The following is a 26,205-nucleotide window of genomic DNA, read 5'->3' on the forward strand; positions in this document are numbered from 1 at the left end:
CCTTCACCCCCATCCCTCTCTTCTCCTCTCTAAACTTCCATCAGCAGTATTAGGTAACACCACTCGTCTCTCTTGTTCCCCCTCGCTCCCTCCCTCCATTCCTCTCTTTGGCTGTCAAATCCACTTTCCTCTTCCAACCAATAAAAAAGAAAAAAAAAAATCCTCTGACGCCTCTTTCTCGGCTCTTGCTGCTCTTCACGGTTGAGCAAACTTATTAATTTATTGCGGTGCACATGGCCAGGCAGTAACACTGTGGGAAACTGTCTACTCTGGTAGCTGCTCACTGTGAGGTGAGCTACCATAACAGAAACACCCACATTATCATTTCTGCATCTAAAAGAACTTCAATTAATGTCATTCTGTCAAACTCGTGACAGTGTTGACAGGTCTGTGTGTATTATCTGGATGTGAATTGTGAGTCAAAGCAGACATATACTTACAAAACAACTCTAAAATACTAGAGTACATCAAAATATGTAAATAAAAACTGGCAGAAAACGTCCTCTGTGAAATTTAAAGCAGCAATTATTCATTTTTGGCCACTAAGGGGCAGCAAAACAATAAAAGAATTTAATTATTAAGATGAATTTGTTAGCAAAAGTTCTCCTCGCTACACATCAGGAAAAAATACAAACATTATTGTGTAAATTTGCTAATTTATGTGCACCTGATGCATTTAAAACGGCTGCGAGTGACATCCTGATTGGATAAAAATTTCCAATCAGGACAGAGGTCTCCATAAGAGGCACATTCATCTGATCCATTTTCGTTGTTAAAAATATTGATCGGTGCAGCTTTAAAGCCTCCGTGTTAACTCTGAAAATGTCAAATTCAAATCCCCAGTGGCAGCATCAGAAAAGACACTGTGGTGGACAAAAATACATGCTTCTATAAAGTTTTGATTGGTGCTATGATTACGTTAAGATCTGACAATTAGTGGCTTTATATACACTACCCTGGGAAAAAACATGGTACGAGAGCGGCGACGAATGCTGCGGTTGCAAAGACAGAGACAAGCGGCGGTCTATAGCTCCGTTCGGAAGGCGTCAGCCGAAAAATCACAAGCTTCGAGATGCTGCGGTGTGGTGTGAGCTTTAAAAACATCTTAACTGTTACGATGGCACGGTTAATAGAATCACTAACATGCAGTAACAACTGATATCACGCTCCCAAACACAAAAGACCCAGAGGCACATGTATATCAGCTGATTGTCAGACGACAGACCCTTCTGCTGGACTGATAAGGCACCACTAAATGAACACAATGTACTACTTTGAGGGAGTTTCCCTTGTTATTTCTTTAGTGAAAAGACTGATAGCAACAAATTAGTTCATGAAAAGCACTAGAAGAATCATGTTGGTAAGTAGATTATTTGTTTCATTTGAGAACTGCCAACATTCTTTTAGATAATTTTAATCCCTTAATAATTTGGAAATCCAATATGTGGACTTCAGTTATAAACTCAAGACTAATACATTCACAACAAACAGGTCAGACAACAATACGGGAAAAAGGGCAAGCCCTTCTTAACTGCACTCAACACACATCTCTCAGTTTATCTGCTGTACAGATGCAGTACAGGATACGGATGTCAACAGTGGCACACACCCACTTTCAGCACACATCAATGTACAGAAACATATGCACAGGAGCACACCAACCTGTTGATGCAGTACGGCTGTAATATATGCATGTTGCTGTCTTTGTAGGAAATATCAGAGGAAGAGAACGTGAGCCAGCAGTTCTCCCTGCTGTATCAGCCTCCCAGCAGTCAGCACACGTGCCTCATTCAGCCTTGTTTACATTAAAACACACTGAGGTTTTCCCCGCCTGATTAGTATTACGATTGGTTCCACTTCTCCAGGAGTATATGCGCCTGAATCTGGCTAACGGCAGCTGTTCGTTGGTCTATAAACCTCTATCAGGAGGTCCTTAAATCCCCTGACGCCAACCTGCAGGTGACCTGAGAGCTCAAGTCGATCCCAGCGAAGTCGAGTCGAGCAGAACCTCGAGCTACTGCTGTCAGCTGAGATAACTGAGGCGATAGTAGCTCTCTGCCTCAGACTTGCTGCTGGGAGGATTGGCTACTCTGTTTATTTCCCTCTCTCCCTCCCTTCTGGTTGTTCTTGTCCAGCCTCCCCCAACACCTCCCTGTCTAGCTCCCTGTCTGTCTGCATGTGCATGTGTAGTTCCTCCCCCAGTGACATGCTCTCTTTCATCACGACAGACCTCGTCATGCTCCTGTCTACCTTGCGCAACCCCTCCCGCCTGCTATCACTTCCTTTCCTCGCTTTTTTCTGATTTATTTTCTCTTTCTTTACTCAACTATGCGTCCCGTTCTCTTCTTCTCTTCCTCAGTTCTTCTGTCACCCTCTCATCGTCTGTCATATGTAGCGTTATTTTTACACCTGTCACTTTCTCCCTGCGTGCCCTTTTATTGTTTCTCTTTTGCTCTTTTCATTTTTGTCCCCCCGAGAAAACAAAGCAAAATAAAAAAAAACAAAAAAAAAACACGCTGCCTCTCTACATCCAAACTCACTTAAGCTTTAATGCTAACTTGATTACATAACAGCGGGGCTGATGCGGTCTCCACAGTACAGCCTAGTGAAGTCTTATGAGGACAAATAAGAGATGCTTGATATCTCATCAATTGAATTAGATTGCACTATGATCTCTTTTCGCTCCGAGTGTGATCATAACCAGTTATTATGAAGTCCACGCTGACAGCTGGACACGACACTACCTCAGGCGGTTAGCTGAATGATCATTAGGGTTCATCTCAGGCATAATAGCTACACAGCATGCTAAGCACCGTGTAAATTATGAAGTAAAAGCATTCCAATTATAGCCAGGGGTGTAGCTGGCACAAACAAAAAGGCCGGGTGCTCATGAAGGCGAGGTAAAGACCTTGGGCGTCGTTGGACGTACCTTTGCTACACTGGCTCACACGGTAAATTGAGCATAAAGCACATTTACACAGCACAAATGAACCATTAATATATAAACAAAGTCATGTCATGACTATGTATTTTTAACCAACATTATGTTTTCATCGTTACAATGAGTGATTATATCCAGTCACCTCTGCAGTACTTTGACATTTGTTCAATCAATGTTAGAGGAATGTTCATCCAACAATGAAAATGTTGTCATTATCTTCTCAGCCTCATGACGACAGAAAACTGGGTGAAGTTTCATAGTCCACAAAACTTTTCTGGGGCTTCACAGCAAATCAGCACTGCAGCATTCTCCTAAACAGCTAAAGTAGCTAGGACTTGTTTTTAAAGGTAAAAAAATAAATACAAAATAAAATCATTTTAACTGCTGGCAGGCTTTTATTGTGAACCAACCTTGAAGGAGATGTTGTTGTTTTGTTAAAATTTGACTGACAGCAGATCAAGAGCTATTAAAAGAGTGTGACTGGTATTGAAATGTGAAAGGAAGAACACTGCTGTTAAAAATAGAAAACTCTGAAAGCAGTGAATGTAACATGATTAACGGAGGAAATCTGTGTTCAAGATAATGGGATAACATGTTGGAAGCGTCCACTGCTAACTACGCACAATGACAACGCTGACATTCACCATTTTAACATGCTGACATTTGCCAACAGGAACTAAACATTAGTTATGCAGGTACTTGGTCAAAGTTTTAATGTTGGCCCTCTAGATAAAGTAGTCAGGGGATCGCCAAAGTTATTCCAACTTATCCTAAGTGGAATATAAATATCTGCACTGACAATCCATCCAAAATTTTTGCAGAGAGTCAGGGAACATCAATCTACCAATCAGTAGAGTCCATTTGATAGCTGTGGATAATATGATGAAGAAGCAAAGCAAATCCCGCATTTAAACTAAAAGTGCAGCAGTAGTTTAGGAAAGAATGCCGTAAAGAGACAAATGGTGATTGTTAAAAGTGCAATTATAAAAGTAAACCTCACTCTTAAATCCTCCAGGTTTCATTTTTCTGTATGGCCTGTCAGAGAAAATGTCACATTCAAATGGTGAATAATTCATTTTGGATTCATCTCCTCTCCCCTCGTCATCACCGTTCACACCACTCTGTTATTCACTCTCCTACTTTCTGACTTGTAAACACTAACTTCTCTTACAATTTCACTGACAATGTCACCCTTTTGTCAGGCCTTAACCACACACTGACAGTTTTAGCAACACCTCAAGGTAATTTCCACAGTGTCACTTATCTGTCAGATTCCTCACTGCCTGAAGAGTAGAGAACAGCATAGAAAAAGATTTCTGGTGTTTAGTCGATGTTCTTATCATACGTGACCGAGCAGTGGTTCAGTGTCCTGCCAAATAATCATCATGTTGATAGACACACTAGGTAATCAGTTGGTTGCAGGACAACGATGCGGCATGCTAATTCACCTTGTCATGTGCAAAAGTTTCAAGGCTTCTGTCCGCGGCTGTGACCAACCTGTGCTCGTTATCAAATCAACGGCACCGCTGGCTTAAAAAAAAAAAAGAGTAAAAAACGGGAGGTTAATTGGGCTCTGGCCTCAGTGGTTCTGAGAAGGGCTCATGCAGTTGCTTTCCTCTGGTGACTACACAAACGCACAGTGTTTGTGACAGTGTTATGTCATTATCAGTGCTGACACATTCACGTTGCACAGTGCTGGTGTCCTCACAATTGTTTGCTAGAGGCCCTTAAAAATACTGCTGCACTGAATGGATTATAATGGTCTGCTAGCACAACAAACACTTGAAGTATTAAAATACTGAATATAAATGCTGTCTCATTCTGTCTCAGGAAACATGGCTTTTTGTTCACAGAGCTGCTGGTAAGTGAATTTACCTTCATATGTACTATACACACGAGAACAGTATCGATATTCTCATTCAACTCTCAGCAACCAAGTAAATAAGCATTATTCCAAAATGAATTCCTTTGATGTTAGAAGTTTTTATTTTGTTTTATAGTATTATAATAATCACATTACATTTTGGAAAGTTCACCCGCAATTGAAAATTTCCGATGGGAAGTCAGTTGAAGTTTCTTAGTCCTAGAAACATCTCTGGAGCTTCACAGAACAAGTCCCCAGCTACCTCAGCTCACGAGGTCTCTAACATGGTTAAGAAGAGATTAAAAATAGGTTTTTGAAGGATATCACTTAGGAAGGATCTTCTGGAAAGAATACAAGATGGAAGACATAAATGCTAAATGCCTGGCTGTTTCTCTCTGAACAGACATATGATTAATAGATAGGTAATAGGTTGGAGTGAATTGCTTGTGTGTTATAGCTACAATTATTCTTGACTTTTAGGGAATAATGTCGGCCGTTTGTAGAGGAAGAGATGTTGATTCTGCAGCAAATCATGAGGCAACCCATAAAAGGTTGGTACTTGGATAGCAGATGAACACAAGAGAACACAAAGATGGCAGTTTGGTCCGAGGGCTGTTGAAATCGGATGATGTTTTTTCAGGTATTTTTTGCAGAAAAGTCTGGGAGCAGAGTGAGTAGACTGAAGCACACATAATGTTGGTTGTAGGTAAATGTCCTGGATAACAGGAAGCTGGTACCATTGACCCTCATAATGGGGCTCATGGTCTTGGCCCGTGATACTCCATGGCACACATGTAGAACTTCCTGAGCTGCATTAGATGATTAACTTGCGGTTGTGTCATCTCAACTGCAGTTCCTGAATGTAGATCCCATTCTCTGTTTTGGGCAAGCTGAGACACCTAAAGTACTGACTTTCTCTTTCTGCCTCTGTTAATGGAGGAATGCTCGCCTGTAATCCCCCACCACCTGCTTGGTCTTACTGATGTTAAGGGACTATCTGGCTGGCACCACTGCGACAGATCTCCTTATGTCTGCCCAACAGTCGCTGGAAATCAAGCCGACAACTGTTGTGATGTTGGTGAACTCCAGGGTGACGCTGCAGAAGTGTGTGTTCTGGTTCACGGTCACAGGTTCCAGAGGAAGATGAGTTCAAGAGGGACCAAAGGCCTTATTTGACGTAGTTACTGTTTTTAAGTTATTTGCATCAAAGCGTATCAAAGACCTCGCGTGATGGACTGTCGCGCTAAAATGAAATGACATCCTTGCATTAAATTTAATTGTGGAGAAACCCTGCCTGCAACAACCATGACAATGTTATGTCACGTTGTCACATGAAGCCACGGGTTAGCTTGGACGCAGAGTGCTCTATGAGTGTCTGTAGGTTACATGAATTAAGTATTGACAGTGATCCACTGAGGCCTACTTCACATGATCACTGGGATATGTATGTGCCCACAGCAAGGCACTGGTGCTATGTTGTCAACTACTAGCATAACACATACGCATCTCTGAACTCTGAACTCCAAACTGCCAAAATTTGACACTCCCTTGGGTCCTTGACAACAAATCTGCTAAGTGTGAAGATCCGATGAATGGTTCTCAAGATATGCTTGTAACATACATACAGACAGACAGACAGACAGACAGACAGACATACAGACAGAGGTAGATTCCTTACTGTATAGTTAAAAATCAAAGGCTCAAGCCCCAGAAACCACAGTCTGACCCGTCAGACGTGGGGTGTCAGGAACACGTATGTGGTGTTACACTTGCTCATTTTGTCCGGTGTAGTGTATATTAATGAAATAAATAAATTAAAAAAATAAAAAATAAAAAATGAAAACATGTAAAACGGTAGACAAGCTGCTGAGGAATTATGGTACTAAATACTATGGTAGCAGCGTAATATTCTGGAATTCCTCAGCCGCTTGTCTACCTTGGACATATATATAAAAAAAAAGTATTATTTTTCTTGACTTTTTTTGATACGTCTTTATTTTCATACCTGTCTTTTTCTGTAACACATCACTTTCATTTGTTGTGTGAACGTACCGTCAGAGGACTGCTGACTCAATTCCGTTGAACGTGTGTGCGAGGACGATAAAGGCATTCTGATTCTGATTCTGATCGCAGCATCTGGGATGCCTCGTGATGTCCTGACAGAAGTCATGATTCATTTGTTTGGCTTCTCTTGCCTAGTTTGATCATTTGTACAATGTGTTCCATGATGTTGATCCATGGAACAACGCTTAACATGGCCAAAGCAAAACAGGAATACCGTTAACGCCTTCAGGTGGGGCAGTGAAGTTGATCCCTGGCATCATTTTTCTCATCGCTTCTACACGTAATCTGTAAAAGTCACCAAGCTGTGACTGGTCAGGGTCTAACATGTAGTCTGTCATGCCTCCATCATGTCAAGAAGTAGTAAGCCATGCCATTGTCAACGTCAGGAGACCCTCACCAATTCATTATTTGCCCCAGGCACACACTTTAGCAGGTCAAACGGCAAAGAGGCTTTTGAATTAATACAGAACTGTTGCTGTGTTCGCTTGTGCTGCTTCACCTAATAAACTCCATGTACAACTACAGAGGGGTCACCTGAGGACAAGGCCTCACCAAGAGGAAGAAAGGCCCTTTGAAAAGGAATGGAGGAAGGATAAAGCCTATTTGTTCATTTTACATACAAAGCCATGCAGTTACTGGTATCAGTTTCTTTGAAAACAAATACTTACTTGTAGTAAAATGCAGTAAGAAAGACATGGAAAGAATAATGCAATGTTTCCTTGGCTATAATAACCTCCATGTGAATGTTCTTTACCATGATTACAAGACAACTGAGCAACTGCCATCATCAATGTCCAGCAAAGGCAACCAGGAGAATCATTTGTTTTGGCCCTTTGACAGGGATGAAAGCAGGAAATCAGAATCTCTCAAAGTTGTTCAAGATATTTTAGGTCAGTGAAACCTTTCACATGCTGAAGGACAAAATCACTCTATGATGGCACCATCAATCTCTGCTTTGTGTTGGACCCACAGACTGAGCAAGTGACTGCCATCCATACAGTTGTGCTGTTAGCAGGGCTAGAAATGTACAGGTAGCATTTGATGTTGACAGATCAGCTGTAGCTTATTAAAGTTTAAGCCTTAACTAAACTGCAAATATATGAAACCTGTGCATACTAATGTTCAGCTAGCTCTTTGAAAACTGGTGTCTGTAATCAGCCAAATTATAGAATTGATCCAAAAACTGACCCAGAAACCGAGCGAGAGTTCATTTAAGGTGCAGATTCTCTGATCAATTTAATCTCTGGCTTTCATTCACTGTCAGTGGTAAATCTAAGTGATGTGTTTCAGTTTGTTGAAGATGTTTCACCTCTCATCCAAGAGGCTTCTTCTTCAGTTCTAACTAACTGGAGGGGAGCTGCAGGCTTTTAAACTCTGTGTGGGTGTGTCCTTAGAGAGTCGTTAAGGACACGTGTGAGCTCTGAGTTTCAGAGTCGCTAGAGGCCACGACTCTGAAACTCAGAGCTCACACGTGTCCTTAGTTAGAACAGAAGAAGCCTCTTGGACGAGAGGTGAAACGTCTTCAACAAACTGAAACAAGTCCAGCTGCCTACGATATAGCACTCAGAATTACCATGACCTGGATGACTGAGAGCCTTCATCAACAAACTGTTAGTGGTGCATGTGACAAAAATACTGAGCTTTGTTATGGATGACTCTTCATGAAACTCCACTTGGGAGTCAGAATTAATGTCTCATATTCTGTTTTTATGTGCACAGGCTGACTTTTTTGAACCAGATAGGCAGTTGTTCGTCTTTGATGATTCAACTGGAAGTTTCATGCATATACAAGCTTTGGAAGCGATCCAACTGTGAGTCACAGACTTTCATGCATGTCATGTCAATAATTTACACTCCAAACCATTTCAAATAGGGACTTCCAGTATTTTGTAGCATATGCTATTCTTCTCATTTTCCCTTTGTTACTTACAAATGTTGAAATCTAAACTTAAGCTGACTCAATAAGGGATTCAAAAGGACTGTACTTTTTGCAAATATACATGTTTGTACTAGTATAAATACACAGTACAAACACCCACAGTTAGAATCCCTCTATTTAAAATGTTAATTGAATTGAAATCCTGGAAGCCATCCACCTTCTCAAATATTTAGAGGCTTCAGACTGCAGTTACACGCACACAAAAATAGACACACATACATGCACCAAATTCTATTTCAGCGTCCCCTACTCCAGGCTATGTGAAGTTTTTCATCAACATCTCTGTGTGCGTAAATGTGTGTGTGCGTTGTGTGTTGTGTGTGTGTGTGTGTGTGTGTGTGTGTGTGTGTATCCAGAATGCTCGGTGACTCAGAAATCACAGGGGGGAGGGGTCAGGGCATGAGGCAGCGCTCACAAGAACACGTGCGTGCTCAATGACACTGAGAAACACACACACACACACGCGCACATGCGCACAAACATAAAGCGACAATCCCCTGTTGTTGTCACATATTGAGGCGTCCTGAGCTGTCCTCTGCTTTCTCTGTCCATCTGCCCTCACTGCTCCTAATCCTGCTCTCTCCACTCCACTAATCCGCGTACGTACGACACATGCGCAAGCACACACACATACACACACTCACACACACACACACACACCTATAGCTGCATATACATGCACATAAACACACCGTCTGTGCAGCCAGGAAAGGCCTGATACACCTTCATGCACACATACATGTTCAATAATATAAACCCATCTGCTCACATTAGGATGCACACACACACATGCATATGGCACACACTCAAACCAGAGAGGCCTCTGCCAATGCCTAATTACCTCCCCAGGTAGATGCTAGTTTAACATTGTGCTGGAAACGCCTCGCACTACCTAAACGAGGGCAGCCATGGTGATAGCGACATTAGAGGTCATAGGGAAAACCTCTCTTTCTACTGACAGCATGATATCTTCATATGAATAATGAATCATTACTGAACTGAAGGGAAGGACTGATTGTAGTGTGAGGCGAAAGGTGACGAAGGTCAGCAGAATTGATAGGTTTCTTTCTAATGTGCCAATGTAACCTTTTACTTTTGAGGTTGTAAATAAAACTCAGTGTGCCAACTTAATAATACTGAAGTTAACAGCTAAACAACTGCTGTTATGAACGGAGGCAAGTTGGAAAAGAAATTCAGAGCAACAACCTGAAACGTGCCTTGACCTACTAATTAAACACAAAGGACCCCCAAAAATCCTTACGACAGCCTCACACACACACATTACCTTCCAACTGTGTTCTTTAACATAATCCTCTGGATAAATAGAAGCTTACTATTCATAAAAGGGGCTCTATGTAACAATTTATAAATATTAATCACTTTTTTATCGGTCATATGTGAGTGGATTGTAATGTGACGTGAAAAATGAGACCGTGTCCGTCTCTCTCGACTGTCTATACAATCCTGTGGACAATTTGTTGAAGTTGTTTAATGCAGCTGGACTGATTTCTGGTGAAGGACTCAGGTCTGTTTTTCCGTGACCGTCCAAAGGATGTGACTTTATGCATGTTTCTCGAGTGCTTCATCTCAGTGCATCTGCCTGTGGCACTAACAGAGAACAACAGTCGCTAAGATGAGTTCAGAAATAAGTTTAGGAACACAGTGTTAATACTGTTAGTTTGACATGTATAAAAACTCTGTTCGGCCAGCTGTTAGCACTGTCTCTCTACTTGGTGCTGATGCTGAAGCTCACACCCCCACCTAGCTAGTTAGCCGGCTATGTAGGTCGCATGTGCCGCCTTGTTTTTGTTTTTGTTGCTCTAGCTAACGGGAGCTAACTGGCTAAATCTGGTTGCAGCTGCTGAAGCCTGCTAGCTAAAGTGTGCATGTGATTGGCTGAATGGTGACAGAGTGGTGACATTATATGAAATACAGCTCACCATGATATAAAAGTGTGACTGGGAGAAGCGCCATTCTGAAAACAAAAAGTAGACTTTTGAAAAACTATTCCATTAAAATTCTGCTGTGAGTAAGAATGACGAAAAGCTGAGTTTTAATTATTTCTTAGATCATTCTGGTGGCGTGGGATCTAACAAGCTCAATGTTTGTGTTCAGTTCTCTGAAGTCAGTCTCTGTGAATTTATTTAATGAAGCGATGAGGGCAGCATGTGTGCGACGTGTGTGCGTGTGTGTGTGTGTGTGTGTGTGTGTGTGTGTGACTGCACGTGCCGGAGAAACGGAGAGAGCACAGATGGCAGCAGGATGGATTGTTCTGCCTTCCCTTTTTACCTCTCCCAAAATACACTACAACGCTGTCTCCCCCCCTCGCCGTCTAGCCTCACATCCAGCCTGATAACATCCTCGTCTTTATCTTCTACACGAGCGCTGATCTCTTATTAATCATGTCTTCATGTTCTATGCGCCCCGTCATTAAAGCAACCTCTGTCCATCCTTGTATTGATTTCTCCTCTCTATACTATATGAAATGTGCGAGTGCTTGTGTACGGACCGAGGTGATGTGAGATCGTGTTGATGCAGCTCTGCATCTGTGTATACTTTCATCCATCCATCAATCCATCCTCCATCCATCCATGCCCACAGCTATTCTTTCATCCGTCAAATCCACAGTTAATCTCTGCTTCCCTTTCATGTTGACATCAAAGATGGACACACACACGCATGCAGATGTACAATCCATCACATTTTTGGGCCACACACACACATGTACACACACACCCTCGCCGTCTCACCCTTTCTCATCTCCCTCTGATGAGTTGCTATCCTGCTTGTTGGACATTGGCTCCATGCAGCCTCAGTCCCATCCAGCAGCCAATCACAGGACAATGAGGCGGACCTCGAGCTCGCCAGCCTGCTCAGCATTCGCCGGCGGCCACTTCAATGTACGGCCATCTGAGATTCTGGGCGGCGATTGGCTGGGAGGAGCACGGTGGGCGGGACATCAGTGGAAGCAAAAGACAGCTGGAGAAGGAAGAGAGAGGAGACACATTTACTGTTACATTTTAAATACACACTATCATATGATAATACACATGTAGTGTCTCTGCTGACCTTGTAAACATGCCTGGGTGTTTACATGATGCAAGTAGGAATACTTTTATGGTTTAAAACATTCTGCACAATTTTGTTTGCATTCAGTACTAAATTGTTCATCAAATTAAGTAATCAGGAGATTGAATTTGTTGTTCAAGGGAGGACTTGTCCTTTAAAGCCTGAAATTATATCAATTGTCAGCTAAATATATCCATTCAGGCCTGCGACTAACTTATTTTCTTATTTAACTGATAAGCTGCCTGGTCTGTGGTACGTATGAAGATAGTGAAAAATGCCAGTCACAACTGCTTTGAGCCTGATGTGACTTTTCAAAATGTCATTTTGTTAACCTAAAGTCTTTTTGACTTATGTCTGGTTTGCAATGATATAACACAGAGAAAAGCAGCAGTTCGTCACACTGGAGAGGCTACATTATAGACATTTTGCTGGAATAAATGACTTTGCTCATTTATTTTCTGTCAACTGACTGTTACAACCCTTTATTTCTCCATGTCTGAGGAGGTGGTATTTTGGAGGGCACTGAGGGAATGCATGGGCTGATAAAAATAACATGAAATGTCTTCCCGTATATGTTATTACATCACAGACGAGGCATAGCTTTCTGTACTTTTTCAGAAATCTGTGTGCAGTTTTTTAACTTTTGGAACAAAAAACAAAACAAAACAAACAACATGTCATGTGTTTTTCCTATTGTTACTGTGTTCCTCTGAATTTAAGACTGTGAGAGTAAGAGTCAACAGTCATGCTAACAGGACTGTGAGTTTGCAGGTACAGTGTTTTCTTAGTTTAGCGTGTTAACATGCCAGCATTTGCTGATTAGCACTAAACACAAAGTACAGCTGAGACTGATGGCCATGTTTGTTTTTTTTAGGTATTTGATTATGATTATTTTTGAGTATTGGACAACTTAAATGTTTGAATCAAGCAGTCTATCTATCTATCTATCTATCTATCTATCTATCTATCTATCTATCTATCTGTCTGTCTGTCTGTCTGTCTGTCTGTCTGTCTGTCTGTTTTATGCCTAGTTACTTATCACTTTTTTAAGAGTGTCAGTACTATATATATACTTTTCATTTATTGATGATTGAGTCATTTTTCCATCCTCCATAAATCTGAACCGGAGGCTGAGTTATATAAAGCTGCCAAGACCAGTAGACACACAACTAACTAACCCATCAAGGCTTCTTGAGTTCACCTATTAAAAAGGAGGAAAATGTCTTTTACTACATTATTAGATTTCCAATAAAAGTGATCTGCATTGAAGAAATTTCTTCCGCTTCGAGTGGCAAATGTTTTCTAATATACCGAGGACTGCTAGGAAAGTGCTTAAAATCAAATCATCTTCAACTTAAAAGGTACGCTCCGACCCTTTGACCCCATTCATTCTTTAATTTCCTCGTTAGATGTCTGATGCAGACGGCTGCCTTCACAATACATTCTCTGTGTTCACTGTTCCATTCACCACAACAATCCTGCATCTATTAGAGGAAACAGGCTCCAGCCAAATCTAATTTACTATAAGCTACTTACAAATCCTTGAAAGGAATTCAGGGTACATTGCAGTTCACAATTTTCATGGCTGTTGGTTCAGCATTTTATTCCCCTTTTTGCTCAAGTCCACAGCTACAGTTAGACCACGCAGATAAACAGTAAAGGCAAATTTAAGCTTCTCTGGCAAACCGTTGTGGTTTTAACACACGGTAAATCTTTGAAGTGTAATAAAAAACACCTTAATGCTTGAACTTGGCAGCTTTGCTAAAAAAGATGTATAAATAGCCTAATATACGGTCTGCCTCCAAGACTTAAAAGGATAGGATAAAATTAAGAAAATCATTTGCAGGTCAGATATAATGACATTATAAACATATGTGGGGAACTCATGAGATTAAAGAAAGTTGATTTTCTCTTAATAGAGCAGTGAAACTGACCTCAAGAAGTCTGAGTTGAAATGCGACCAGAAATATCTTTAATTCAGTTTAGTAAGCAATTTAGTTGACATTTAACAAAATTTTTAAAATGTTTTCAGTGAACTAGCTAAGCTCTAGGAATGGCAATGTCTGTTGGTCTGTTGGTGGGTCAGTCGTTCCATCTAACATTCTGGTCTAGACTGAAATGCTTCAACTTCTATTGGATTAGTCTAGCATAGCCAGACCTATCTCCACAGCACTGTGACAGCGCTGAATCGAGGTCTGGCTGCACCAATTCTCCTTTTGGTATGGGGGGAAAAACGCGCTGGCTTGTTTGCATGTCTTTGAACCAATCACAATTGTCTTGGGTGGCATTGGTTGGATGACTACTATTGGATGGATTGCCATAAAATTCTGTTCAGACATTCACGGGCCCCACAGGATACTGATGACACTTTTTGTTCTTCTCGGTCCCACAGTTGAATGTTTCACAGTGTAGAACGGTTAGTTGTTGCGCGAGGGCAGTTTTAACATTCATTAGTTGATACATTTTTCTGTGCTCATTAAAAATCCTATTCTAATGGGCGGGCCTACGATCATGATTTGCGACATCACAAATAGTTTGGAAGCCAATCCTGGTCCACTATTCAGCATACACAAGTGTGATGTGGAAACTTGAAGCCTCCAGTGTGCACACGCTGAGGTATGGACTTTACAGTGACGCAGGAGACATCTCGTGTCCAGCAGGAAAACTTTGGAAATGAACAAAATTAGCATATTCTGGATACTGGAAATGTTGATGAAGTAGAGGGAGCAGATTCCTCTTTAGGGACTTTAATGTGAAAACTTTGATTAAATACAGTAAAAAAGCAAAAGCAAGACACTTTTCTTTTTTAATGCATTGGTCTTGCTACTTGTCTGTCGGAGATCCAAGTGGGATTTTTCAGCAGGAGTGTGGCCCCTCACTCATGCTGAAAATCCTACTTGTGGTGCCACCTAGTGGGTGCAGCACTTCACAATGCACTGTTATGCACAGTGGGCCACCTCTGAAAACATAAATATAATGAATCAATAAATAGTATTTGTCGTTATACCATGAACGCAGAGAATGCTTTAGTCTCACCATCTGGGAGGCAGTTATCCATGTTATAGATGTCTTATCACTGACATTAAATCAAAGGGAACAACAGCCTGAGGTTCTGCTGGTGGGTGCAATGTTTTGATTCTGACTCTATTCGACAAGGTTCTCTAGTTATATTTTCAAAGTTTGACAAAGTTATCAAAAATTAAGCAATCCTTTGTATGAATGGTTATCAACTGTGTTATGTTTCTATGACTGCAGGGCTCAGAGTGGATTATCTTGATAACACCATGGACATTTGCCAGAGATTGAAATATTACCATCTACTCATAGTTTGAGGCAACACTCGTGGTCTTCTCAGAGAGCTTCTGTATCTGTGTCAAGTCATCATCACTATAACTTTTAATTAAACAATACTCTAATATAACTAACATTAACTTACATAAAGACCTGTCACTCTTAACCTATGGATAAATCCGCAAACACATCGCATGTTTGGCACCACCTCAGCTGTTTGCATATTACCATGCAAGGAGCGGCGCGTGCCAGGTGAGGGCACCAGAGTCATCACAACACTGGTGATCTGGATGTTAATGTGACCTGAGCTGACCTGCTTCCTGTGCAGAGCTCGGCTTCTACAGGCTGATCTCACATCACTGAGCACGAACACTGTAAACACTGGGATATAACTACTTATGGAGATTCCCTTAAGATTGATTTGACTGCTTAGCACAAATACTATTACTTATTTCATGCACAAGTATTTGGATGCGTATTTGTACGTAGTCAACTATGTCTGTGCATTAGTGTCAATGGTCAAACTTAACTGTACTGCAGAAAATGCTGTTTTACAGTTACTAGCCAAACTTTCTGGAACTTTTAGTATCGTCACAAGTGACATCCCAGTGCTTTTGTGTTCCTTCGTAAGTGTTAACAAAAGCAATTAAATGAAATCATCTTGGCATGTTTGAAATCAATTTTTTTCCTTTGATTTAAGATAACAAACGAATATTGCTGATAAATTGTCTCTGAAATACCTCAAGGTCTTGATTTTTGGCAGTTATTGCTGACTACCCTGGTGATTGCTTTCTTATCCATCTATAATCAATTAAGAAAATGACAGTACATTGTGATCATTAACAATGATAGAAAATCTGACAACATTTGCAATTATTCCACTTGAGGTGTTTTTGTTTTTGCTCTAGTTCATGAATATTAAGGGTATGTCACCCATGGCTGCAACTAATTATTTTCACTATCAACTGATCAGTCAATTAATTGACTTATCTTTTAGTTTTTAAAATATGCGAAAATAAATTGCATGTTTTTTTCCACCAAATGTTCAAAACCAAAGAAATGTAATAATAAAAGTGCTTTAACATAGAGGAAACCTGCAAACGTTTCAATTAAAGGAGATGAAACCTGAAAATATTTGGTGTTCCTGCTTAATACATTACTTTTACTTATTGATTATGAAAATGATTGGTAATTAGTTACCTCTGATGCTGTTTTATGTGTTTTGAATAGTCTTTGGCTGAGCTTCATGAGGCTTCACAGATGAGACTTGTCTGTACAATAAATGCTTTGTTTCAAGTCTTTGTAAGGGATCTGTTGATGATAACAATAATAAAGAAAAAAATAGTGCCTTGACCTTTGTGGTGAAGTATCTGCCAGTTCCATTTCAGATAACACTCTATGCTGCCTGCTGTGGAACCCAATACATTTTTTTTAAAGAAAGCAGAGCAGTAAAGCTCCACTTCTCCACCTGGGACAGTAGATGGCATCAGAGTGTGAGAGATCAGATATACGATCTGTACACATCCAACACCAACAAGAAAAACATCTGATATCAAGATTTGATTGCCACTTGTGACAATTATATTCATTTGAGTTTGAGTGCTTCAAAGCTTTATTCTCTTCATGCTGTATTCAGAAAAGGGAAATGAATAGAACAAGTGTGTGAAATAACCCCAAACAGAACAATAAATATAAAACTTGATTAATTGTAAAAAACAATCTTTTGACTGTTGACGTGTTTTGGTCATGTGCCAAGCTGACTTTTGGATTGGAAGTTTTTCTTGTTATAGGTAATGTTTTGGAGGTTTTCCTTGCAAATGAATCCAAAGAAGTTAATTATAGAGAGAAAGCTAAGTACCCTACACTTTATTCATACAGGCTGAAGTTGAGTTTGAAAGACTGCAGAAAGATGTTGGCGTGCTGCAGTCCCTACACCTACAGTAATGGACGGTGTTTGTAAAAAGGACTCAAGAGTTACACTTTCGTAAGATATCGTGTTAAAATGTAACTTTGTTTTAGTGAAAGTCATCCATAGGAATAGTACCTGAGGAAAACTATGATTAAATGGTATCAGAAGTATCTGGAAAAGTGAATTGTACATGTACAGTGGTGGCCAAAATTACAGCTGGCATATTTAAGAGGTTTCAGTTGTTTTTGTTGAATTGGCCATTAAAATACCCATAAAACAAATGAAATATCTACAAAGTCATCATTATGCTCTATAAACCATAGAATAGTGCCATCATAAGGTGATTTAGGTCATTTTCCTTACAAAAAACAAGCTAGGCCTATTTCAGTGTCAATGTCACACAATCTTGTTCCTTCACAGAAGAAGCCAAATTACTTGTGTAATCATTGTTAGGTGTGATTGTGGTTAAATTGATGGTGATGCAAGAGTCTTAGGACACAGCTGTGTGATTCTTTTGAATGTACAAGGCCTATCCTGCTCATTAAGTGATTGGTAACATCAGGGTTTTGTCACTGAGGCAACACCACCAATTGGTATAAATTCAAAGCCTCTAGAAGCACATGTTGCTCTTTGAACATGGCTAAGGTGAAGAGGGAGCTAACAAGTGAGCAACGGGATGAAATAAAGGCCCATTTTGATGCTGGCTGGAGTTACTGCCGCATAGCCAAGGACTTGAGATGCAGTCCAAGCACTGTAAAGTACACTTTAGACTGTCATGATGCCACCGATTCACACCAGAACCGAAAGGGGAGAGGTAGAAAAAAAAAAACTTTCAGACAGACAAGTGAAGCATCTCAAAATTCTCAGTCTTAAGGACCGAAGAAAGACCTCACAAGAACTGCTTGACGACATCAACACCACAATGACTTAATAGTGCAACAGTGTCTTCAAGAACTGTGCGTCGAAAACTGGGAGAAGAAGGACTTGTTGGCAGAATAGCAGCAAAGAAACCATTATTGAAAGAGAAAAATAGAGTGAAATGCCTGAAATTTGCAAAAGAACACAAGAAATGGACAAAGGAAGATTGGTATAAAGTGTTGTGGACTGATTAGTCCAAGTTTGAACAGTTTGGCGCAGCGTATGTTCGACGGAGGGAGGGGGAGAGGTATAAAAATGAGTGTCTCTTGCCAACAGTTAAACACGGAGGGGGTAGTATTATGGTGTGGGGTGCCATTTCAGCCTCAGGAAAAGGTGACTTGGTGAAAATTGATGGCATCATGGATAAGAAAGTATACCACAACATTCTGGTGAGGCACGGAGTACCATCTGGGAGTCGTCTTATTGGGCCTGGATTTATTTTCCAAGAGGACAATGACCTTAAACATTCTTCTAACTATTGCCGGAACTACCTGCGACAGAAGGAATCTGCTGGAACATTGAAAATCATGGACTGGCCCCCTCAAAGTCCGGACCTCGACCCCATCAAGCAATTTGGGGCGAGTTGGAAAATAAACTGGACAGATCTATTTTACATTCAAAGGAAAGCCTTTGGCTTGAGTTGCAGAAGGCATGGGATAACATTAGTGTTGAAGTTCTCAGGAAATATATTGACACTATGCCAAAGAGATGTGCTGCTGTAATTGCTGCAAAAGGTGGACATACCAAATATTAAAGTTAAAAGTGGATAAAAACAGTAGGACTCACTCCATCTGATATTTGTTGTGCTCAGAGCAACCATCTGCATGTTTCATGAACATTATGAAATAAAATCATGTTTTGGAGGCAAAAAAAGGTCTGTCAGGTAATAATAATAATTTTGGCCACCACTGTATATATATACTGAACAAAAATATAAACGCAACACTTTTGTTTTTGCTCCCATTTTTCATGAGCTGAACTCAAAGATCTAAAACATTTTCTATATACACAAAAGATCCATTTCTCTCAAATATTGTTCACAAATCTGTCTGAATCTGTGTTAGTGAGCACTTCTCCTTTGCCAAGATAATCCATCCCACCTCACAGGTGTGGCATATGAAGATGCTGATTAGACAGCATGAATATTGCACAGGTGTGCATTAGGCTGGCCACAATAAAAGGCCACTCTGAAATGTGCAGTTTTGCTTTATTGGGGGGGTCAGAAAACTAGTCAGTATCTGGTGTGACCATCATTTGCTTCACATCTCCTTCGCAAAATTGTATGTAGTAGTTAGTACAGTACTCGAGTGAATTAACTTAGTTACGTTGCATCACTGCTTATGAATGTCACTAGACTCCAGACAAACACAATTTTGAACATCCGTACACAAAATACAAATACTGCTCCAACATTTAAGTGCTGCATGTTTTAATGTGTTGTCAGGCAAAGAACAATTAATCCTTTTACTTGGAATATATGTTCACATTTTTATGATGTGATTTTTGAGATATTTGTATGCAACCAAATTTAGATCTCTAGTGTTAATGTGGAAGCATCACCTGTGTGGTTCACACCGACACTGTGCATCACACTCGCTAACACTGTTCAATTCTTATCACACAAAGAGTCATTAAAAGCTCTATTTTGGTGTTAAAAAAACAACCACATATACACACTTAAACACAGCAAAACATAAATGAACGCTGTCAGAGTTCTTTTTTCATTCTTAACTTGTATGTTTTATACCAGCAACATTTGTAACTGCATTTTGGCAAATCACAATGAATTAAAAATTAAAAACAAAATGAAAGTTGAAAAAGGGGGGAAATTTCAGAAAGCCATGAAATAAAACACACACGCATACACACACACACACACACACACACGCACACACACAGACACAACTTGAAGTAAATGTATATGGGGTCATGGGTACATTCAGATCAATGTACTGTGCATTAACTACAGACAGATCAGCTATGTACACTCTGCTGTGGACATACTGTACCAGTCTGTCTGAACTTGGCAATTAAAAGATCTTGCACGGGTATTGCAAAACTCACACATGCACACACACACACACACTTATGAAAAACACCCGAGTCTTTGTGAAACATGTTCTCTCCGACACACACGGTCGAAGCCATAGACACAATCTATGTGCGCGCACACACACACACACACACGCAAACAAGCACACCTCTAGTCTGTCTCAGAGCGGGGAGGCCTTGGATGGCATCCAAGCTGATTAGATGGAGAGAAGCAGCAGCACAGCATGATCTCTTTCTGTCTCTATCTTTCTTTCAAACCACCTCTCTCTGTCTGCTTCTCCCACTGTCACTCACACTTTCTCTGTAATCAAAATCAGAAGAAAAATAGTCATCACATGCAAAAACAAAGGAGGTGAATGGCCCAAAAGGAAAGCTGGAAATGACTGTTTTTCTCTCTCATTTCAGACAATCTAAATGCAGCATTCCCCAGGCGGTTGCTGTTGATAAGTTCATACTATTACTCATAACACAATGTTCTTTCAATAAACAGTCGTGGCAACATTTCTAGTGTAACCTCACAGTACCACCATTTTTCTGAGCACTTAAAAGACTTCTTGAGGTTTAGATGTTCATATTTGATTCATGGGGTGTGATCAAAAGCTCTGGCACAGCTACTAAATGGCCTTTAAGGTGAGATTGTTTCGACTGCGGCTGTTTCCAAGGCCTAGAGCGAACTTTGCATTGCCTATCGTCTTGTGTACTGTCTTCTATTACCTCTCCTTTTCAGGGTGCAAAACACTTGAAAATATTGCCTTCTGTCGAAAAATGATCGATGTTTCTTATGTTTTGAAAGGCACAATAACTGGAAACTCATTATCAGAACTGCAAACACTTCCAGCGTTCATATAAGAACTCACTAAAACAACAACACAGAAGTTTGCTCCTGCAGCTCCTGAAAGAAAACACCAATCCAACATTGGAGTCTATCTGATGGTGAGCATCAGCTGACAATTGGATGCTTTACAGTTCACTCAGTGCATGGTAAGCATGGGTGGCCTTAGATGATCCATGGTAAGACCGGAGTTATGAGTACTGTACACAGTCCATATTAGCTGATATGTATCTTGGCTGAGGGTGCATCAGCTGCTACATGATCCCCGGAGCTTATGTGTGACAGATCAGCAGGCTACAACGGTTTGAAGATGGGACTAAGTGGGCAAAGCCAGGGGAAAAAGATGCAGATGATCTGGGCTAAGATGATTTTATCAGTGCAAACAAGTTAACGGCAGTCGTGAAGTCCCAGTCTGCTTCTTTAACCAGACCTGGGACACACAGGCTACCAACCAACCGACAGGCAGTCAAACATTAGTTGCACTCCACCCAGGCACATTTTTGATTTGCATATTAAAAACAGCTGAAACAATTTGATGAACAATGTAGCGCTCCTGCGTCTTTATGCTGATCACATACAAGTCTTTGGAAACTTGGAAACTTCTCTTCTCCCCTTCTTAAAGTACCAGATTGATAAGCAGTATCGCTAAGAGTAGTAGTACCGTTAAAATCTTAATGGTACCCTAGTCTTGCCTCTGTACACCCCCCATCACCACCAACCACTATCATGTAATGTCAGTGCATTTTCTAAGCGCATGAAGCAACAGAAAGGAACACTGTGTCCTACTCTCCCTGAACCTGATGGAGTTACCACAGTCCCTCTGACATTTAGATTAAACACAAAGTTCCTTCATCTGCAAAACCGCTCTGTGCATGCAGTTAAAGTTTGTCTCAATGTACTTATTCATATTTCAAATGACAGTAATGTTAAAAGGGTAAACTTCATTTCATATCCATGCCTTCTCTCCTCATCTCAGCCTCTTCTCCCCTTCTTCGATCTCTTTCCTCTTTATTTCCGCCCTCGTTCTTTCCAATCCCCATTCCCCTCTGTGCCAGCCGCATCGTGTCCTCCTCCGTTCCTCCCTCGCTCCACTTTCATTCTTTTATTTACAGCAATCATCTGCTCTGTGTGTTCATTGTTTTCCCCGCTCTCATTGACTATGTATGGCTGCGGCTCCCCTGCCAGCAACTGTAATTACCGACCGATGACAGTGTGTGTGTAGATGTGTGGGTGCTTGCATGTGCGCTTTTGTGTGTGCATTTCTCAGCAAGCGTGCGTATATAAATACATAAGTGCATTTATGTGACGTTGTGTCTGTGGACGTCTGCCTGCACACAATTGTGTGCGCACTAATGAGTTAGCAAGCACGCATATGCCTATATGTGTGTGTGTATGTGCTTCAGTGGGCATGCGGGAGTGCATGTGTGTGTGATGTACCACAGTCTAGCTTCTTATCTCTTGGGCGATATAAAAACTTGTCTCTGCTCTTTGTTCAGTGCATTAACTTCCATTTTATGTCTTCTCCCTGTCAAACTGACACTTTTTCCTCCTCATGTCTGTTCTGTCTAGACTTGTGACAAATAGCATTTTAAAATACCTGTGTGGGTTACAGGTGATGGGTGGAGAATAGAAGATCTTTCTGGTAAATGTGACATTTTGTGAGCAATGAAATGCGATTTAAATGTATTTCTCTGAGAGCGGCTGAGAGGAATAAATCAGCTTCATGAATACGACATGAAAAGAAGAATGGGAAGGAGTGATTACCACCGAGTGGGTGGAGGCAATATTTTAGGCTTTTTTTAAGTTGAAAACAGGGTTATTACTTGGAAATGTTGACGTTGCAAGATATCCAACTGAGTGTGTGGGCAGGTAGTAAAGTAATGGTTGAAGAGAAACTTAAAAGTCAGTCCTAAGTGGAGGGGATTTTAAACTTTGTGTGGGAGTGTCCTTACAGAGTTGTTAAGGACATGTGTGATAAGTAATGTCGTAGGCCACCTCCTCTGTTCAAATGAGATTACTTATCACCTCCCTACAATGCTGTACTGAGTTCTCTCCCCAGGCAGCTTAACAACCATTCACACCTGGGCTCACCTATCCTTAGCAACCCACATGAAGTCCCGTTGGGTCAACGACCCACAAGTGGCCCTAACGACTCTGAAACTCTGAGCTCACGTGTGTCGTTAATGACTCTTTAAGGACACTCCCACACAGGGTTTAAAAGCCTGCCAACTCCCCTCCAGTTAGTTAGAACTGAAGAAGCTCTTGGATGAGAGGTGGAACGTCTTCAATAAACTGAAACACGTCCAGTTGCCTACGATACAGCACTTAGAATTACCCAGACCTGGATGACTGAGAACCTTCATCAACATTAAAAATCAGTCCTTTTCTAGCTAAAACACGGCCCAAACAGACAAAGCGAATAAATTATGACGTAAACCAAGCATGGTACTTAAACATCACTCATCGTTGAGGGAATGAGTGAAAACTGCAGCATTTTAATGGCACCAGCCTGGAGAACTAGTGCCAACGATTGCTCATCTCAATGAATCCAATCCAATCTAACAAACTAATATTTGTACAGTACTGGATGGGACAGTAGAGTTCATTTGCATTTCCCATTACAAATTTTCAAGAGAGTCGGGTGTCACTGGCTTTAAATTTGGAAGGGAGCTTGGCCGTATCTGCTCGCTCGATGAAGTGTCTTTCTTACCGGCCGAAACTGAAAGTGTGCCGCTGACACAGTGACTGAGTGTCAGTGGGTTTAGTGTTAAGTTACTATTTGAGCCGACACTCAACACTCTCAGGACACACAACTGTCGATGGACACACACACAAGCTGTTGAGGGCGCTGACCCTGGTCCTGATTCTAATCCGAGCCGTCCGGATGCAGTAAACCTCACCCATCTGCTCATTGACACAGATTACAGAAATGCCAAGAATTATCAGACGTGATGCTGCAGGTATTCCTCTGGCTTTATAGAGAGACAGTTGGTTTAAACACAAGGTTCTGGTACTGGGCTGTATTATTAAGTAATTATTTAAATTAAACGTTAATCTCTTGATTATTTTTTTATTATTTAGTGTACAAAATGTCAGAAATTAGTCTTTTTTGGCCAAATCATTTCGTTATTAAATTTACAGTAATATAAAACAGAGAAAATTGACAGATAGTGTATCTGAGAAGCTGAAATTAGCAAATGTTTGACATTTTTGTTTGATAATTGACTTAAATCGATTTTTAAAATAGTCATACATCTGAAGGAGACTATTTATGTTTCAGTTTCTTGGCAAAATATTCTCTTGTTCCAACAGAGGGTTTGCTACCTGTCTGTGTTTTATATCATTATAAACTGATTTTGGACTAGTGATTGATCAAAAAACATCACCTTTCACTGTTTTTTGATATGTCATTTCATATCCACGGGCTTTTAATGTCTGACGATTTAAGTGTCCCCTCAGACAAAGAGATGTAACGTTGCACTGTAACTTTCGGATCTACAGTTATCAGAAGGCTTTTGTTAGATGTATAATGGAAATATAATGTCACTGTGCAGTCAGTGTGTTAGCTTGGGCTACAACTTGAGCCCTGTTTTTAATCCTATATTTGTTTTCATTTTGGGAGATTTGTTTGACACCATTGAAAGTATGCTAAATTCACACATGGCAGTGCAGCATACCCATAGGTCCACAGACAACTACAGCATCTTTTAAATGTGATTTCTAACTAGCCTCGTGGATGTTTATTTTTAGAGGACATCTGATTTTGACTAATTTAGTTATAAAAAGACAGATCTATTCCTGCACATCCACTGGTCTGAGGCATAGCTAGGACATAGACGGATTCACTTTTTCTTTTCTGAGACACAGACAAAGCACCTCCTTCTTCTGGTGTAGGAATGTGAACACAGGGAAGCAAGTCAGGGCAGACTGCTGTATTTGACAAATAATAAAGAAACTGACATACAGAGACAAACACAAAACCAATGTTCTTTGCAGCTAAGATTAAAAATTCTTTCCATAACTTGTTTACTAAATTGTACGAACAAGCTCACACACACACCGAGGCAACATAAAAGCAAAGACTGACCTTCTGATCAATGCTCTATGGCCTCCTCTCCCCTCTGTCTCCATACCCCTGCAGTCTCTCATCCTTCACCTCTCCTTTGTTTCCTGCCTTCCATCCTCCCTGCTCTCTCCCTCTCTAATGACCAGCCAATGTGAGGGCTGCCAAGAATGTAAGGCTGCCATGGTTGACCTTCCTTTCGCCTCTCCTCTCTGTTTATGTGGATGTGTTAGAATGACTGCACTCCCCCTCATCTCTCTGTCCACTGTTGACTGTTATTCATTCAGCAGAAGCTGCAGCCCTGCCGCAGCTGCATAATTGACCCTGCTGCTGGAAACATGTAGGAACAATCATAATCTGATACCAAGTCTTGTTGCCCAGACAAGAACAAAAACAGGGCTGATTGTGGAGTTGTGGTAATAACTTATTCAGCTGCATTGTTTACTGCATTATCTTAACCTTTTCTTTCCCTGCACTTTCACCATTTGAGTTCATTTAATTCACCAAAGTGTCTTTAAAGGGGCACTATGTAGTTTTTGAGAGGACATTCAAACTCAGAATTTTTATATTTCCAATATTAATGAGATAATAATACAAAAATGTTTTGGTTTTTTCCATAACTGAACAAACAAGCTGTTCTCAGATGAAAATAAGGTCCCCAGAACAATGTTGGAAGCTAGAAAGACGGCAGGGTCCGCCACCAGTGTTGGGTGTAACGCGTTACTTTGTAACGCGTTACTGTAATCAGATTACTTTTTCAAGTAACTAGTAGTGTAAGGCATTACTCTACTGAAAATAGTAATAATATTACAATTTTCCGGGCTCGTTACTTGCGTTACATTTGCTAGTAGCTACCAGCTACTTCACCACACACGCATCACACAAAACAGCACGGAGGGAGGGGGGGGGCGTGAATGGATCAGTGATTGGTTGGGGTTTGACACGAGGTATCATTTACCATCACCGATTGGTCGCCAGCGGCACCCGCCAGGGCAGATGGGTAAAAAATGGAAGAGTCAACAAGTACGGAGCATGTTGCTGCTGCTGCTTCTGCTAGCTCGTGTCCTGAAGAAGGCACCGCTCTGCAAAAAACCTCGTTCGACGGCTGGAAATTCAACCACTATTTTCAATATTAGTTAATATTTCTTTGTATTTGATTGCACAAGTACACTTGTTTGTATTTGCACTAGACAATGTTAATTGAGGAAGTTAAACAGCATGTAGGCCAGTCTGTTGTTGGGTTAATAAAGACCTTCAAGAAGA

General features: G+C 40.8%; 1 protein-coding gene and 1 long non-coding RNA gene across 3 annotated transcripts in view; both read right to left on the reverse strand.

Annotated features, from left to right (window-relative positions):
* The window catches only part of LOC141019338 (thyroid hormone receptor alpha), a 28,731-nt gene extending 17,117 nt beyond the window's left edge, over positions 1-11,614 (reverse strand). For both annotated transcript variants that reach the window (XM_073494226.1, XM_073494225.1), the window contains exon 1: positions 11,559-11,614. In XM_073494226.1, the coding sequence (XP_073350327.1) occupies positions 11,559-11,614 (56 nt within the window). The remainder of the gene's footprint in view (positions 1-11,558) is intronic.
* A 23-nt stretch (positions 11,615-11,637) lies between these two features.
* LOC141019340 (uncharacterized) overlaps positions 11,638-26,205 on the reverse strand; it is a 50,940-nt gene continuing 36,372 nt past the window's right edge. The window contains exon 3 of the long non-coding RNA XR_012180771.1: positions 11,638-11,787. This is a non-coding gene — a long non-coding RNA (uncharacterized lncRNA). The remainder of the gene's footprint in view (positions 11,788-26,205) is intronic.

The sequence above is a fragment of the Pagrus major genome, chromosome 23 (assembly GCF_040436345.1).
Source record: "Pagrus major chromosome 23, Pma_NU_1.0".
NCBI classification, from domain to species: domain Eukaryota; kingdom Metazoa; phylum Chordata; class Actinopteri; order Spariformes; family Sparidae; genus Pagrus; species Pagrus major.